Source organism: Cyprinodon variegatus, unplaced genomic scaffold (assembly GCF_000732505.1).
Source record: "Cyprinodon variegatus isolate N-32 unplaced genomic scaffold, C_variegatus-1.0 Scaffold286, whole genome shotgun sequence".
Classification (NCBI taxonomy): domain Eukaryota; kingdom Metazoa; phylum Chordata; class Actinopteri; order Cyprinodontiformes; family Cyprinodontidae; genus Cyprinodon; species Cyprinodon variegatus.
In genome coordinates this window covers 568,292-583,894 of record NW_015150739.1, presented here as the reverse complement: position 1 = coordinate 583,894, position 15,603 = coordinate 568,292, and the positions used below count along the sequence as shown (strand labels likewise).

The 15,603-nt window shown below is 35.6% G+C and overlaps 1 protein-coding gene across 2 annotated transcripts in view; it reads left to right on the top strand.

The window, feature by feature from the left end:
* Positions 1-8,943: 8,943 nt before the first annotated feature.
* gprc5c (G protein-coupled receptor, class C, group 5, member C) overlaps positions 8,944-15,603 on the top strand; it is a 16,489-nt gene continuing 9,829 nt past the window's right edge. For both annotated transcript variants that reach the window (XM_015383500.1, XM_015383499.1), the window contains exons 1-2: positions 8,944-9,011; positions 13,273-14,289. In XM_015383500.1, coding sequence (XP_015238986.1) covers positions 13,305-14,289 — 985 coding nt within the window. In that variant the 5' untranslated portion in view covers positions 8,944-9,011; positions 13,273-13,304. The remainder of the gene's footprint in view (positions 9,012-13,272; positions 14,290-15,603) is intronic.

Below are 15,603 nucleotides of genomic sequence, written 5' to 3'. Positions count from 1 at the left end.
ACATACATTCAACATACATACATACATACATACATACATACATACATACATACATACATACATACATACAAACATATAATAAATACACAAAGTAAGCAAGCCTGATGGAGCTCCATCCTGAACTAAAATGGTATTCAGCAACACTTTGAGGCAATCAATGAAATCAGGTGTTTTGTGTAATGTTCATTCAGACTTCTGCACCTTTTTGGCATGTGTGTTGGTTCAGTGTTAATGAGCAAAGCACTTTAATTCGTCTAAAACAGTTTGAATGTTAGAATTATTTTTTTAAACAAATATTCGAAAGCTGTCTAGATTAGCTAATCTCTGTTAATTAGTCTCTCTCACTAAGATTCTCCCTTTTCACCTTCTGCATCACTTGCTTCACATTTGTCAATGCCAGCCTTGGTAGTCATTCTCCACACCTTCCTCAGCACAATAAGCTGTGTGTTTCTCATCTGTGACTCTGCCACTGTTCCTTGCCTTGTTTTTCTTAGCTTTCAATGTAATTTTGTATAATTTATTTTGCAATAAACATCCATTTTCACTTGACCTTCTTTTCTGCAATCGTTTCCTGCTCCACAGCTACAGAGCTTGTGCACATGTTCACTAATATTTACCAGGTGGGGTGCTCTGTGCACATTCAAAAGGCATCATAGGACAAAAATCCAGCATATGTATATTTCAATCATTTGTAAGTTTACTTTCAGGTTTGGATGGAATTGTAAATTACTCCTAAACTATTACTTATTGAGAATACCATAAATTCATTTAAAAAATAAATGAGCCTCTGCTAGGGCTTTTTCTTCATTCTCTTATTTTCCATTTTCATATTCCATTCCCTTGCAGCAATATTTAATTCTCTTTCATATTTAATTTCCTGCATACTATACCAGGAAGCAGAAATATCATGTAATTACACTGCTGACTGAAATACTCAAAATTTCCTAAGATATCACATCAACCTCTTTTTTTTAATGTCCAATTAGCAGGTAAGCTTGCTCCGCGTGTGGCCATTACAAGTTCAAACTCTCTAAACAACTCAACATTAATGAGCTGCTGCTGTAAGCCGCCTCCAAGCCATTGAATTATCTGTTGGTCAGATCGCTTGTTTAGTAAAATCATGCAACAGAGAATTAGCTCAGCAATCTATCTAGGACACATTTTTTTATTGGTCAGTATATGTGACCATTCCAGATGCCAATTTTGGGATTCAGACTGAAATAGTAAAAAATAAGATTCAGGGAGACTTTTACATTGTTGTTAGTCTTTTGATGAATCTTTAAGACATGCTGGGTTGAACTTTACACAGCTGCATCTTTAACGGTTTAATCCTGAATGACTATAAATGTTGTGACATTACTTAAATTTACTCCGATGAATTATTATCAAAGCTGTTGGTCCAAATATTACTAGTAGAGCTTTTTTTATTCTTTGTATACACTCTAAATTTCTTTCCTCCCACACACTCACATCTGAAGTTCCCAGTTTAAACCATCCGCTTCATCTTTATGTTTAGAGTAACAGTGAGAGATGTAGTGTTCATTCCTAATGTCAGACTAAGGAATGAGGCATAGCCTTAGTTATTTGACTTCACGCACACATTTCTTTGAAGAAGTGTCCTGCTGCCTGACAAAAACAGAGGGTTCTAATAGAGCTAGTGATGACAGTTATTTAATAATTATGGGATGCAGAGATGAAGAGGTGTCTGAAGAGTTTCGGATTTGTTAAATTACTGCTGCCGCGTCTAGAGTCGAGCAGCAGAGATTTCAGGTGGGAGGTGAAGGCTTCATGGAGCAGGTGAACCCCCACATAGACACGTCGCTGCGCCTGCCTGCCACCTGTTCTTTGTGCCTGTTCAAACACCTGCTGATTTCCCCCACGGACTCAGCTCCTATTCAGCCCTTCTTCCTGTTGCAACGCATCAGATGAAACACTTCAGAAGTTGACAGATTCACTCACTCAAGAGAGGCCGGAAGTTAAAGCTAATGGGCGCTCAAAGGAAGTTCGACAGGTTTACTTAAAGCGCACTGTACCCTAAAAATGTGTCACAAGAGAAGCAAACACAAAAACGAAGGACATTTGAGTTTGCTTGTTTTTCCTTTTTGAAACAAAAAAAAAATCAATTTATTACCATTCATTTTGTGTAAGGAAAAAGTAGTAATAGTATTTGAGGCTGGAATAATCTTATCAAGTTAACAAACACCTGTCAGATGTATAAAATCCTACAGTAGGATGGCCCCACCACCTGTTAGTGATTTTATTAGTCCCAGAAGCATCCACTGTGATTCACTAGAGGACTTTCCAGAAGGATCTGTATTACCTTAGAAAAACAGTTTTTAGTCACTCAACTTTTTCTGTGTGAGCCTCTAGGAAACTGAACAAAATTCCAATACTTCAATACATATAGCTTATATTACTTACATTCAAACTAACCAATTAGTAACTAGACCTTTCAAAACTGAACTCCTTCTACTGCCATCTTGTGTTTCACTTATTAATGTGGGAATTCTGATATTTTCTGAAATTATAGTTATTTATTGGTTTAACAATTGTGCAGGTATCAATGTTGATCTTATTCTGAATCTTTATAATATGTTAATTTTCTTCATTAATAATAGGTTCGTTGTTGCTATTTTGCTTTTGCTAAACCATATACTACTGCCGTTTGTGGTGTATGTGGTGTTAATGATACATTTCACTTGTATGATATTGTTTTCTTACTACTGGGAGGAGTGGCAGCCTTGTGGTTAGGACATAGAGCTTGGAATCCTGAGGTTCTGAGTTCGAGCCCCACGCCCACAGCCTTCCAGTCTGGGTCTCTGAGCAAGCCGCTTAACCCACGATTGCTCCCTGGGCACCCCACGATGACAGCCCACTGCTCCCCAAGGGTATGAGTTAAAATGCAGAGCTAAAGTTCTCCAATGTGAGATCAATAAAGTTCAAATATATTGTTACTGCTATTGTTATTAGCATGTTGTTTCTGCTGTTTATAATAAATTATGCTTATTCTAGGATGCCACAGCACAGTTAAGCATGTTGCTGTTACAAATGTGCACTCTCCTGATAAAAAAGAAAAAAAATGAATGCATAAATAACTGTATGTGTTGCATCCATTAAAATTTATTTTTTTGCCCATTCCAGACAACTTTTCACGTGAAGATTTGGCACTCCATCTCCCTTACAAAAAAAACAACCCAGCAACAACACTTACAGTTCATGTTCTTTCCTTTAATTTGTTAACACTCTGGTGTCTACATTTACCTTATTTAAGATTTACTTATGGTAGAAAAAGCAACATTTACATGTCAAAAATATATAATTATTCATACACAGCCGTCGTTTCTATTAGAAATATGTGTTTTATTCAAATACTTATGCTAAGTAAACAGATTCATTTAATCAAAGATAATTATTTATCCATTATTAGGGGGATTTTTCAGTAAATTTAATTGCTTTAGTTACTTTTTTTATTCATTAACACATTATCTATTTTCCATGCAAAGGGAAATTTTTATCTCAGATTTCAATTTTAAATCAAACATGAAGAATTGTAGGTAACTATGTGGAAGGTGTCATAAAAACAAATAAATTCATAGTGGGAGGTGTCTGATTTTAAGAAATGTAATCAATAATTAACCAGTTTCATTTCAAGTACAGCTGCTAGATTAGGAGGCCCAACAAGAACAATATTTCACCTTGAATAGCTCTCTGGGGATTTGAATTTAAGAGCCTGTTAAGTTATCAATGTGAAAGCAGCCCGAAAGACCTGCGCCGATGATGTAATATGGGATGAGCTCCAGAATGAGATAGAGCGGAGCTCAAATGTTTCCTGATCTATATCTGGAAAAAAGTCAATGGAGCATCTGAACAAAGGGAGGTGATGAGAGACATTCAGTCCAGATCACAGGTTCCAAGTCCAGAAGGAGTACTTAATTACAGGAATGGAAAGCTAAAAGCATGACTTCCTATCGGCGAGGGCCAAATGGAGGAGCTAGTTCAAACTACTGTGCAAAGATCAGCCTCTTTGCTCGGAGCAAATGAAGCTGCAAACAACAGCTCTTGAGCAACAAATGTGAGTTTTTGCACAGACTGTTCCTTTAATAATTGACTGAAACCTAACACACCTTAAAGGCACTATCAGCAAATACAAGCTGTCCTCAGAAGAAAAGAAGTCCTACCTACATCAGATTAGTTCTGATTGAATAAATACAACCTGAATTCACTTTGTACCATTATTAGGTCATTTAAAATATTTACTTTAAGAATTACAATTACAGTGTGACCCTCCTTCAGACAGAATATTATTCATAAAATACTTACTATATTCTTTCCTATGTTTGGACTGCACTATTTTAATTTTACTATCTTTTATTCTTTAGCGCTTAGTTTGGATTATTTTTCTACTTTTTGTTAAAGAAACACCCAAAAACTGCATAAGATGGTTGTTGTAAAATTGTCTAATGGAAAAGCACAAAATCCTATATTCCCAAATTGTATTAGAGGAAACCCCAGTTCTTAACATATTGTTTATTGAAACTCAAGTGAAAATTCAGCCTGAAAGACTCAATTCAGCCTCACCTCTCATTCAATCGTGCAATTATGAGCCCGGCGCCAGGCTCCACCAAAGGACCGTTTGTACATGCAACAACTTCTTCTGCATCAAGCTGCAACTCATCTGGCACCCCATCTCTACCATCATCCTCGTTTTTATTTCGCTCCCTTCCTCTTTCTGCATCTATTCCAGCACCAGTGTCAGGCCTATCAGGGAAAGATATACCTATACTTATTTATCTGCTTAATCATAGTATAAGGATTCTCTATACTTGCATCTTCCACCGATGTCTGAGTGCCAAAGGCTATATTTCTCATTTAAGTAAAGCTCTCTAATTGTTGCCTCTCTTCAGTGTGCATTTTTTCCAGATTGATATGCATATATATCTTGAAACATGTATGAAAAAATGTATTTTTGCTTTTTTCATAACAGTATTCTCAGTACATCTAACTATAAAATAAAGTGTAATTAAAAACAACTTCAAATTAAGGTCAGCAGATTCGTTAATTGTTAGGTTTCGTGATTTTACAATGAATTTATTTCAACTGATATCAGTTCTCTACAAAATCAAGACTTTTATTTAAAGGATAGTTTTACATTTTAAAGAATGAAGGAAAATGTTTCATAAAGTAAAGAATCTGGAATTTTTGTTACCATTTAAAAAATGTGATATTACTATTTGTTTTTAAATGTGAATGGGTACTAATTTGTGCTTTTTCAAAGTAAGAACAAAAATTTAACAAAGAAAAACAGCAGTAATATTAACAGATGAAGTAAGAATTTTTTTTTTTTCAACATTGCATCCTGAAAACAAATCCTGGCTAGCAATGTGAGATTCTATAATCTACCATTGACTAGTATTTGGTGCATTTGTCAGATTGTATAACTTAAATATTTTCCTTTTTCTTTAGTCTTTTTTTTTCTTATTGAACAAACAGCTGCCTCAGTAGAGAAACATATTTTTACATTGAGATAACAATGAGTTTAAAACTTTGAAGTGTGAAGTTTTCTGTCTGTAATATTTTTTAAAACATCCCTCCAGAACCCAAATGACCAAGGTAGGCACACTATATTCCTTGGTGGATGTTAAGGTTAAAATGGTTCTTGCACATCTTTAACAGGGATGCCATTATGGGTGATACTAAAGATACTAAAAGTACAAAAAAAAATTTTTATGTTATGAGCTTGGAAAAATTCCAGGTATGGAAGCAACAATAAAATTAGCTAAAAGAAAAATGGCCTAACTACAAAACTTATGAAGAACTTAAGAAGCCATTTTGTGTCTTTTACTTTTATTTTTTAATTGGTTGCTTAATATAGTTAAGTTTTAATTCTCTGTTTGCTGTCCCGTTGGTTGAATCATAGATGAATTCCTTTTTCACCTTTTTCAAGACAATATTTTGCAATAAAGGAAACGTATTACGCTGGAGACTGTGCTGTTCTGCAAAATTAAATATGTTGCAATCTTTTTTTCATAAAGTGAGAGTCAACTAAATTATTTCTAAATCAGAATATATCTTGTGGCTAACATTGAGATAAGTAAATTTGCACAGCACTTGACTATTTGACACCATAGTGTTCTGCAGTTGTAACTCACAGAGTTTTTGTGTGAAATATTAAGACACTCAAGTTTGATGTTTGATCTCTGTTTTAATTTCAAAACCATAATATTAATATTTTAAAAATGCTTCTTCTGTCATGTTTTCTTGTCTATTCCCCAGTGCTGTATTTCCTAATTTCACCACTAGATGTCTCTGTACAACAGAATAACATTGAAACACATTTAGTGGCCAAAAATAAGACACCAAGGTAGATATTTTATACCTTCTGGTATAATACAAAGAAAATAAAATGCATACAAAGAGACAAAAGTATGGAATTTTTGAAAAATCATTATTCTGATTTCAGGAATAAACTAAATAACATCAGTAGTGGTGAAAATAAAGACACGATTTAGAACGTTTTTTGCAATAAAGTATTAGACAATTACACTTTCCAATAATATGTCATATATCTTGGTGTTTTTCTGCTTCTGCCATGAGGTCAGACATATACAGACTTATGTCTAATAACTGCATAAACTTCTTTAATTCCAGTACAAAAAGTATATGGACTCATCTTCTGTCAGCACTAGATGTACCCACTTTTATTTGGCCTTTTCTAATTAAACATTCAACATTATGTATTTAATGAGCATTAAAAATGACGTAGAGAGAAAAATCAACTCTATAGGGCATAATTAGCGCTACATACACCAGGTATTCCCAATGCATTTTTGAATATGTCTAATTACCGGTTTCAGATTATGTTCCTAGATAAAAAGGATTTAACAAAAAAAAAAGATAATATTAATAATCAAAAGCCTTTTTTGGTCAACAGAAGCTAAAGGCCTGAATTTCAAAATAAATTTTAAATCCATAAAACATAAGAAATGTTGTTACATCATAGTGACAATAGAGTTTATTTGAGTCCCTAGGTGAAATATTTTAACCAGAACATTTGCAAGAGTACTTTGCCTTAAGTATAAAGTTCCACATTTCTCCTCTTTAGCCAGATTTATCTAAGGAATAATAAAGAAGTTGATCAAGTCTCTAAATTTAATGAATTCCTATGAAGATTTTTTATGCATCATTGTATTCATAAATTGACTAAGATTGAAAAATCTCAAGATATTTGCAAAAAATGTTCTTTATGTCAAAAGCTGGCCGGAAATGTGGTGGCCAAGGGCTGAAAACATTGCTCAGAAACATAACTTCAGTGCAAATACAAAAAGTGCTGCAAAGACAACAATGAGACTTACAAGCATAAAAAAGAGAGTAGCAAACTCAAAAGTTTGACTAACAAACAAAAATGGAACTGGAAAATTAACCTAGTAAACATAAAAACATGGAACTAACACACAAGACAGAGGAAAAAATAGAGAAGAAAATGGAATCACAGAATATCAAGTGCAGCAATTCTGCAAACACAAAACCCATATAGATAAATGACGCTAACAGACAAAATGCATGCAGAGAAAAAAATGCCGCAAGTTGCAAAAACAATCACATTTTAAAAAGCTGCTAACGTACTCCACAGTACCTCCATCAACACATATGGTATCAAATATGGTGTCAATTTCATGTCAAACCTGGTAATACCAATAAAAAACATCACATGATTTATTTTAATTCCAGGAGGACATGCGTTCGACTCCATGCTAACTAAACTGTGGACAGAATTTACATCTGTGGACCAGAGATATGACATAAATGGGGTGCCAGCCTAAGAGACATTTGAAGAGAAGAAAGTAGGAGAACATTTTCAGTTGACTCTTTTTTTTAACTGTTAATTTTTCTGAAAATCTGGTGTATGCCTTAAGGTTCTGGACCAAGTGGTCAAAAAGGTGTCGTTCTGTGCAAATAATGTAATGAAATGTAACAAATGTCATAATTCAAACAAAATGTTAAGGCAGACATGATATCTACTTTTAAGACTTGACTTAAAGCTTTAAAGCTTACAGTGTGGCTCAGGTTATCCTACCTCTATGATTATACTGCTTTCAGCTTTGACTGCAGGAAGACATATGGGCCACTTTTCATCATTCAGCTTCATTCTATCTCTATTCTACAAGTCTACAATATTTGTTCGTTCAACCCCCTAACTTTATGTTCTCTTGCTTTTTCTCGCCACGTTAGGTTAATCTGACCTAGTTTAGATTGGCTGGAAGACCACTGACTGCTAGAGGAAAATTTCAGCTTGGCTGCTGCAATCAACACCTCCAATTATAGACAATGGAGTTGGGCCTCTTTTTCAGTGTTTAGTCCCGTCTCTCTTCTAGACATCATCAGAATCATACTTTACTGTTACTTACTGCACCTAATCTTTATCATCCTTTTTGATATAGGCTAAGAGCTCATCTGATTAACTGTCTCTTTCCTAGAGAGAGTAAAGTATTTATTGATCAGAGCTTCTATCTCTGTCTCTGTTTTCTCAAATCCCCAATTTGCTGAACCTGAACCTAGTTTTGTCGGAGGTTTCTGTTTAAAGGTAGTTTTTCCTGTCCACCGTCACCACATACACGTTTGATGTAAGGAATTGCTGTAGGGTTAATGGCAAAACACCTACTGTCAACACAGTCTAAACCCCTGCAAAGTCAATGACTGCAGCAATCAGAAATTTTTAGTTTGTCTGTCTGTTCCTTTGTTTTCGTCCCCTTTTTTTTTTTTTTTTTTTTTTTTTTTTTTTTTGGTAACTTTTTAAGGAAAACAGTCATTAGCCTGAGTGTCCAAAGGTGGAGGCGCAGGTTCACATCCCTGGTCTGTGTGCTACATATCCGTCGTATCAGTCCGCAACCGCTCCCTGTCGGACCTATTTTTTTCCAGCGGAAGAGTTTCTCCATCCACCTGTGCGCCGCGGTTTGTTCCAGGAGGAGCTGAGCGATCCTGACTCTTTAGTGAAAACTACACAGAACATCCAGGTAAGCCGCAAATCATACTCGGATTCAGGTTTATTTTACGATAAACCATCTGGGCTAGACTCCAGAAACATCTGTTCAGAATGAGAGTGGAGCGTTTTAAGATGGGCGAGATTTTAGAAAAATAGACTTTGACATTTGCTGGAACAGCTGGTACAGTAAGCGCTTAGAAAGTTATAGAATCAACTTTACTTTAAATAGAGACCTAAATGTAATATTTCTAACTTAGACACATTTTGATCAGTGTACTTAGAGTTTCATATTTTTTTTCATTCGTTTAATTTTAAAAAGGACAATTGATTGTAAAGTTAAAGCTTTTAAGAATTTCGCTGGAAATTACGCACCGTTAATTGCGCTCTAAACACAAAAACAGTCAACAATTCTTTTTTGTTTTATGCTTTTAACACAGATTAAGCGGGTTTTTGTTTTGGTTGAATGGCTTTTATTGTTTTTCAGGCGTTATAGCTTCAGTCAATTAATCAGTCACTGTATTTCTACTTGTATGATTATTTTAAACAAATCAAAAAGTTTATGGTTCTATTTCTGGTCTCCAATTTACAATCGTGGGACATTTCTCTTTTCAATCTAGCTTTCTATACCAGGTCATGATAAAACAATCTGGTCTTTAGAAGATTTTATTGTCTGTGTCCAAAAACACAACTGATTTCACCCTGTCATTATTTATAAAAAAAAATATCAATCAAGTCTGTAGAAGAGGTGTGAAGGGCTGATAGAGTCAAGCTTATTTTTTCAGTGTTTAGTCCCGTTTCTCTTTTAGATATAGCACTTACTGTGGGTGCTCTTTATCATCCCCTTTGTTATTGAAATCAACTTAACCACCAATGTTAAGCAGCAATACTTCTCAGTCTTTCTTTGCTTGTTTCTCTCACTGTTGTGGAGAAACTTGAGTCCATTCCTATGTCCAATTATGTTTAATTTCTTTGGGGTTTAAACATTTTCTTTGCTCGTCTGTATGCTTCCCCAGTGCGTTTTAAAGTGGAATATTCATGTTATATGACAAAGTTTATATGCGTACAAAGTTCTTTCTGAATGATGCATCATGAAGGTATGTTTTTTTTTGGGGTATTTTAGTGTTTTTTTTGTTATTACTCATTTGTCAGTAAATAAAGCCCTCAGGTATATTAACAATAAAAAGAGTGCTTGATTTTAGGTTTGTTACTGTGCATCTGCACAGGGGATAAACCAGGTAGCAGTGGGCTAAGATAGTTGGAGCCTCTCAGCAGAGTTGTAAAAAAAATAAAAAAGTCCAAGATCCGGGGTGGGATAAGACCGGTAACACTCAAATATTGCTTGGATACGGCTTGTTCATAGGTGTTCCCTGAAGCGGGAGCTAAAGCTGCAGAGGTGTTCAGATGTCCATGTGGAGCTGATGGATGTGGTAGTAAAGGTCTTTATCAGTACTGATACTAGTGATAGCAATCCTAATCTTAGTCTCTATAGGCTAAATTCAGATAACATTAAACATAGATTAATTGACTGAAATATACAGAGTAGAGTGGGGGGGAAATTTTCTTTCACAGCTGCTAAAATCCAGAAGATTAGGCTAATCAAGGTCAGATTTAATTAAAGGTTAATCAACAGTGCACTTACCAGCCAAATAGCTTTTTAATGCATATCAATTGCATTCATTCCAATGCGTCCCGGTTGGTGTTTAGTAGGAACAGTTAATTTCATTTTCCTTCATGATTGACAAGAACAGAAGACCTGCGAGGTTTTGGCAGTTGATAGACTGATTAAATATATTACAACAAATCTAATGCATTTTGGAGTGATTTAGACTAGTATTTTGAAGTCCATTTTCTGAGGGATGGGGAGCTACTATAACAATTTTAGCAATGGGGGATGTGCTCTACTTTCTCAGTTTTAGTGAGGACACAGGTAGCAGCAGTCTGGAACAACTCCAGCTTTCTGATCAACTTTATAGGCAGATTTACGAAGACACAGTTGCTGTATTCACTTCTACTAAAGATAAACACATGAACTAGTTCGTTAAGGTCCTGCTAAGAAATAAGTTATTTAATCCTGGAGATGTTCTTTAAGTAATCAAAGGCCAGCTTTCATGCTGTCTGTATATGTTCATGTCTGAGTCCATCAATACACCCAGATTTTAAACGTGATTGTTGGTTTCTAGCCATATTACTGAAGCTGTGAGCTAAATTTCGAATGCTCTTCATTTGATCCAAAATGATATTACTTTAGGCTTCTTTTGATAGACAAAGTTGAACAAAATTTTGGCATATCCATGCATTGATTTTTTTCCTATATATTTACTAAAGCTGAAAAATTTAATTGGATTAATCAAATATTGGAATAATAATCAACTATTTCAGTAATCAATTAAAAATGTATTAAAAAAATTTATAAATATTTTGTATTTAAGACTAAAAAAAAAATTGGCACGCATCAAAACATTTTAGTTTCAGCTGGTTTGTTTCTGTATAAAATCTTCTTAAAGGAATCTTTGCTATCCGATTATTAATCGATTAATTGAAAATTAGAGAATTGATGTGTCATCTAAAAATCTGATAATTGAGTTGTTTAGTGTTTTAATATTTGGTATATAAGGTGAACAGAAGAGGTGAACTGACACAACCCTAGGGTGCGCCACTATTGATGTTAAGAAGTTTCTGTAACATCTCTATTTTTTGTCATCAGGGCATTTTTCCAGAAGTGTTATGATTTATTTTGTTGTACATTTAGATACCTAAACTGTGCTTCTGTACCCTCAAAAACATGCCATTCTTGATAGATGTTCAATTAGTTTCAAATTGAACATCTCTTTCTTCCAAGATTTGACTCAGCAAGGGTGTGAACAATTTTTTTCTATTTTAGCTTTCGTCTTTCCATTTAATGCGTAATGACTCTTTTATAAACCTGTGGTTCAGTTTGATCAATGTATCAAAACTGATTAGTTTTTACAGTTTTACAGTTATTTGATGATGAAAAAACTATTCAGATCATCGATATAACTTAAAAACTAATCAGTTGAAGGCTGGGGTTCACATGATTAGAATATAACCTGATACATGTTGGGTTAATCCGGTTTCATTTAAGATTAGATGTGTTTGTATTTTAGCTTGTTTCCTGTTTTCTCAGTAAACATTTCACTCCTTGAAGTAATCCTAGCATTTGAGATCTTCCGAAAGTTTTGCCTCCAATGAGTTTCTTTATCTAATCTTAGTGAATTTTATTACTATGATGCTGGACACAGCGAGCAGTATGTTAGATGTCTGGAAACTTTGTAGCTTTCTTTTGTGATGGCATGTGACTAAACCTTGGATTTTCTAGCCTTGAACATTCAGAAATGCCATAGAACATTGGGTGCTTTAGCTATTATAGGCAGGAAAATGTGATGAATAAAAACTCTTATTGTTGATGTTTGTAAACTCTAAAACCTGGTAGTATAAAATTGATTCTTACATTTGCTATTTTCAGCTTCTTTCATCAGAGTATCAGCTGATATCTTTGAAAATATATTCCAACCAAATTATGTTGCCCTATTGTTCTCTGACAGTGTACATTGACAGGTGCATTTCCTAAAAAGGTTTTACTTTTATTGTTATATTGTTAGGAATAGCACAAACCATGAAAAATTCAAAGTTAACTTCTTATAGATACATAGTAACACCCGGAAAACCAGAGTACCTTCTTTTTGGTTGAATCCTCTCTCTATTAGGTTAATAAGAGAAAATATTTGTTGTCCTAGAGACATGGTTGATGCGAGTGAATGAAGGTCCATCCACCAACACATTATTGGTGTGGCTCTGAGACTGATCTGTGTAATTGGAATGAGAACAAAGAGCAAAAGGCAGCAGGAGGACAAAAGATTTGACTATTGATTCCCAAAGTAAAAAACATCTTTATGTGGTTTTATTTCTAAGGACATTACTATCTGATTTAATCAGTTTTGTTTTCTATAGCCTGGAGATTGTATCAGTGGAATGAGTTACTGATTAACCTGATGAAGGGTTGGGAAAAATGCCACCCTTCCCCATGGTTTCTGTGGTTTCTAGATGCAGTTTGGAATATCAGGGGCGTTTCTCTATGATTACATATTTTCAAACCAAACATTCCAACATTGTACGTCAAGTGTGTTTTGACTCATATATGTGGGATATTTGCAGGACTGGGCGTAGACCACTGTGTTTTTTTTAGTTATCTCTGATGACGTATTTTGAACCTGATTTAATATCAGCTGATATCAGATCTTTCTCAGTTGCTCCTTCTCTCTCTGTCTGAACAGGTACTGTCCAGCATCGACACATTTTTGGCGCTATGGCTGCTAATATGACCCCTCCGGGCTGTGGCTCCGACCTGGACTCCCTCTATTACAACTTGTGCGACCGCAGTGCCGCCTGGGGGATCGTGTTAGAGGCCTTTGCGGCAGCTGGCATCGTCTTCTCTGTTGTGCTCTTCATCTCGCTTCTGGCCAGCGTGCCCTTCATAAAAAACCCAAACCATAAAAACTCTGTGGCTCTTGATGCCAGCTTCCTGTTCTGTACCACTGGGCTTTTCTGTCTGACCTTCGCCTTCATTGTGGGAAAGGATTTTTCCACCTGTGCCTCACGGAGATTTCTCTTTGGGGTGTTGTTTGGTGGCTGCTTTGCCTGTCTCCTGATGCAGTGCGTCAGGCTAAACATCCAGGCCAGGAGAAATGTCGGGCCCCGAACCTGGGTCCTCTGGCTGGGCGCGTTAGGGTTGTGGCTGGTGGAGGTTGTCATCAACACGGAGTGGTTGATTATCACAGTCGTTCGCCACCCGCTACTCCCCAACACCACTGTCGAACCCATCAGAGCCACAGCAACACCTTGTAACATTGCAAACCAGGACTTTGTCATGGCGCTGATCTACGTGATGGTTCTCATCCTGGCTACTTTCCTGGCAAGTCTGCCCATCATGGCAGGCAAATACGCAGAGTGGAAAAAGGAAGGTGCTCTGATTCTGGTGATAAGCCTGATCTCTATTTGTATTTGGGTGGCCTGGATCGTCATGTATGTGTACGGGAATGAGCGAACTGGAGGCCCGACATGGGACGACCCGACTCTGGCCATCGCTTTGGTGGCTAACGCCTGGGTGTTCATCATTCTCTACACCATCCCTCAGATCTGCTGTCTGAACAGTGATGAAGAGACAGAGGAAGACTACGGAGAGAACGGATACATGAACCGAGGAGTCGGTTACGAGACGATCCTGAAGGAGCACAGCTCTCAGAAAGTTTTCATGGAAAACAAGGCTTTCTCAATGGATGAGCCAGGCAAAGGTAATTGCTCCTTAAATCAGTTCAGAAGTTGTTGTTTTTTTCTGAAATTTCTCTGCAGTTTATTTTGCATCTTGGAGACATTACCTATTGTTAATTTCTTCTCAACAATAGACCAATAAAAAGCACATAAATAGCTTTCTAAGCTGAGCTAATTTCTTAAGACAAAAAAACAAAGAAATTGTAAAGGAACAGCATAAACAGTCGGACGGATTTGCTAGTTATCTAGCATTTGAAGACGTTTTCTGTTTGTTATACAAATGTGCCTGTTAACCCCCCAAATAAATCTGCAAATCTCTGAAATAGAGTAAGTGATGCATAAAATAAGACAAACCAAATGCTACATACTGAAAAACAACCAAAACCCCAAATTAAATGAGTTAAAGTCATGGTGTTTAGAACACTAATAGAATCTGCTCATGCAACTATAACTTTATCACATATTGATGTATGTTATTTGGATATTACGAGTTAGTCCAACACAGTGTTTAGTAAGTGTATAAAATAAAGGGAAAATTATACGTTGCTGAATTTTTTTTGCAAAAAATATGGAAAAAAAATCATAAAAAGTCATAAAGAATAACACTGGACAACAGTATCTATCATGTTTTGATTTGTTTAAAATCTATTTTAGTCAAAGTCAAACACATCAATTTACGCAACACCTAACAAAGGGATATTTAAATAATGATTCATGACTGGCTGAAGTACTTTTTCAAACAGGATGTTTGGGATTATGTAATAAGTGGATATTACTAAAGATATTAGCCCTGGAAACATACTAATTTACACTGTAATGAAAGGAGTGCTATGGTCTCCTCCAAAGTAAATACCGGCGTGACTGATGAATACGTGTTTCTGTTCTTGGACGCACTGATAGCTAAAGGGAGGGAAGATTCAGTCATGCATTTCATATGATGTGCCTGTTACATGCACTCTTCCTCCCTGGGAACGTCATTAAATTAACCATTAGAGCTTTCTGTCTGCATACTTATCAGATTTCAGGTAATGATTATGAGACTGCAGAAAGAAGTAAAAAGGCAAACAGATAAATTATCCTGAGAAGGTTTTTTCCCTTCAGATTATGACCACACAGAATGTGATATGCTGCACTTTGCAGAAAGATGAGAACATACTCATCTGTGGTGTCAAATCAAAGTTTGATGCTTTATTTATTTATTTCATCAATATTCATCGAATTTCATTGGTTGTGTGATCTGATGAGGCTAATGAGCCCCATAAATATACTACTCTAAATTGGGAGGGGAAGAAGTTTGATTAATAAAAAAAACTCTACAGTAAAGAAAAAAAAAATAA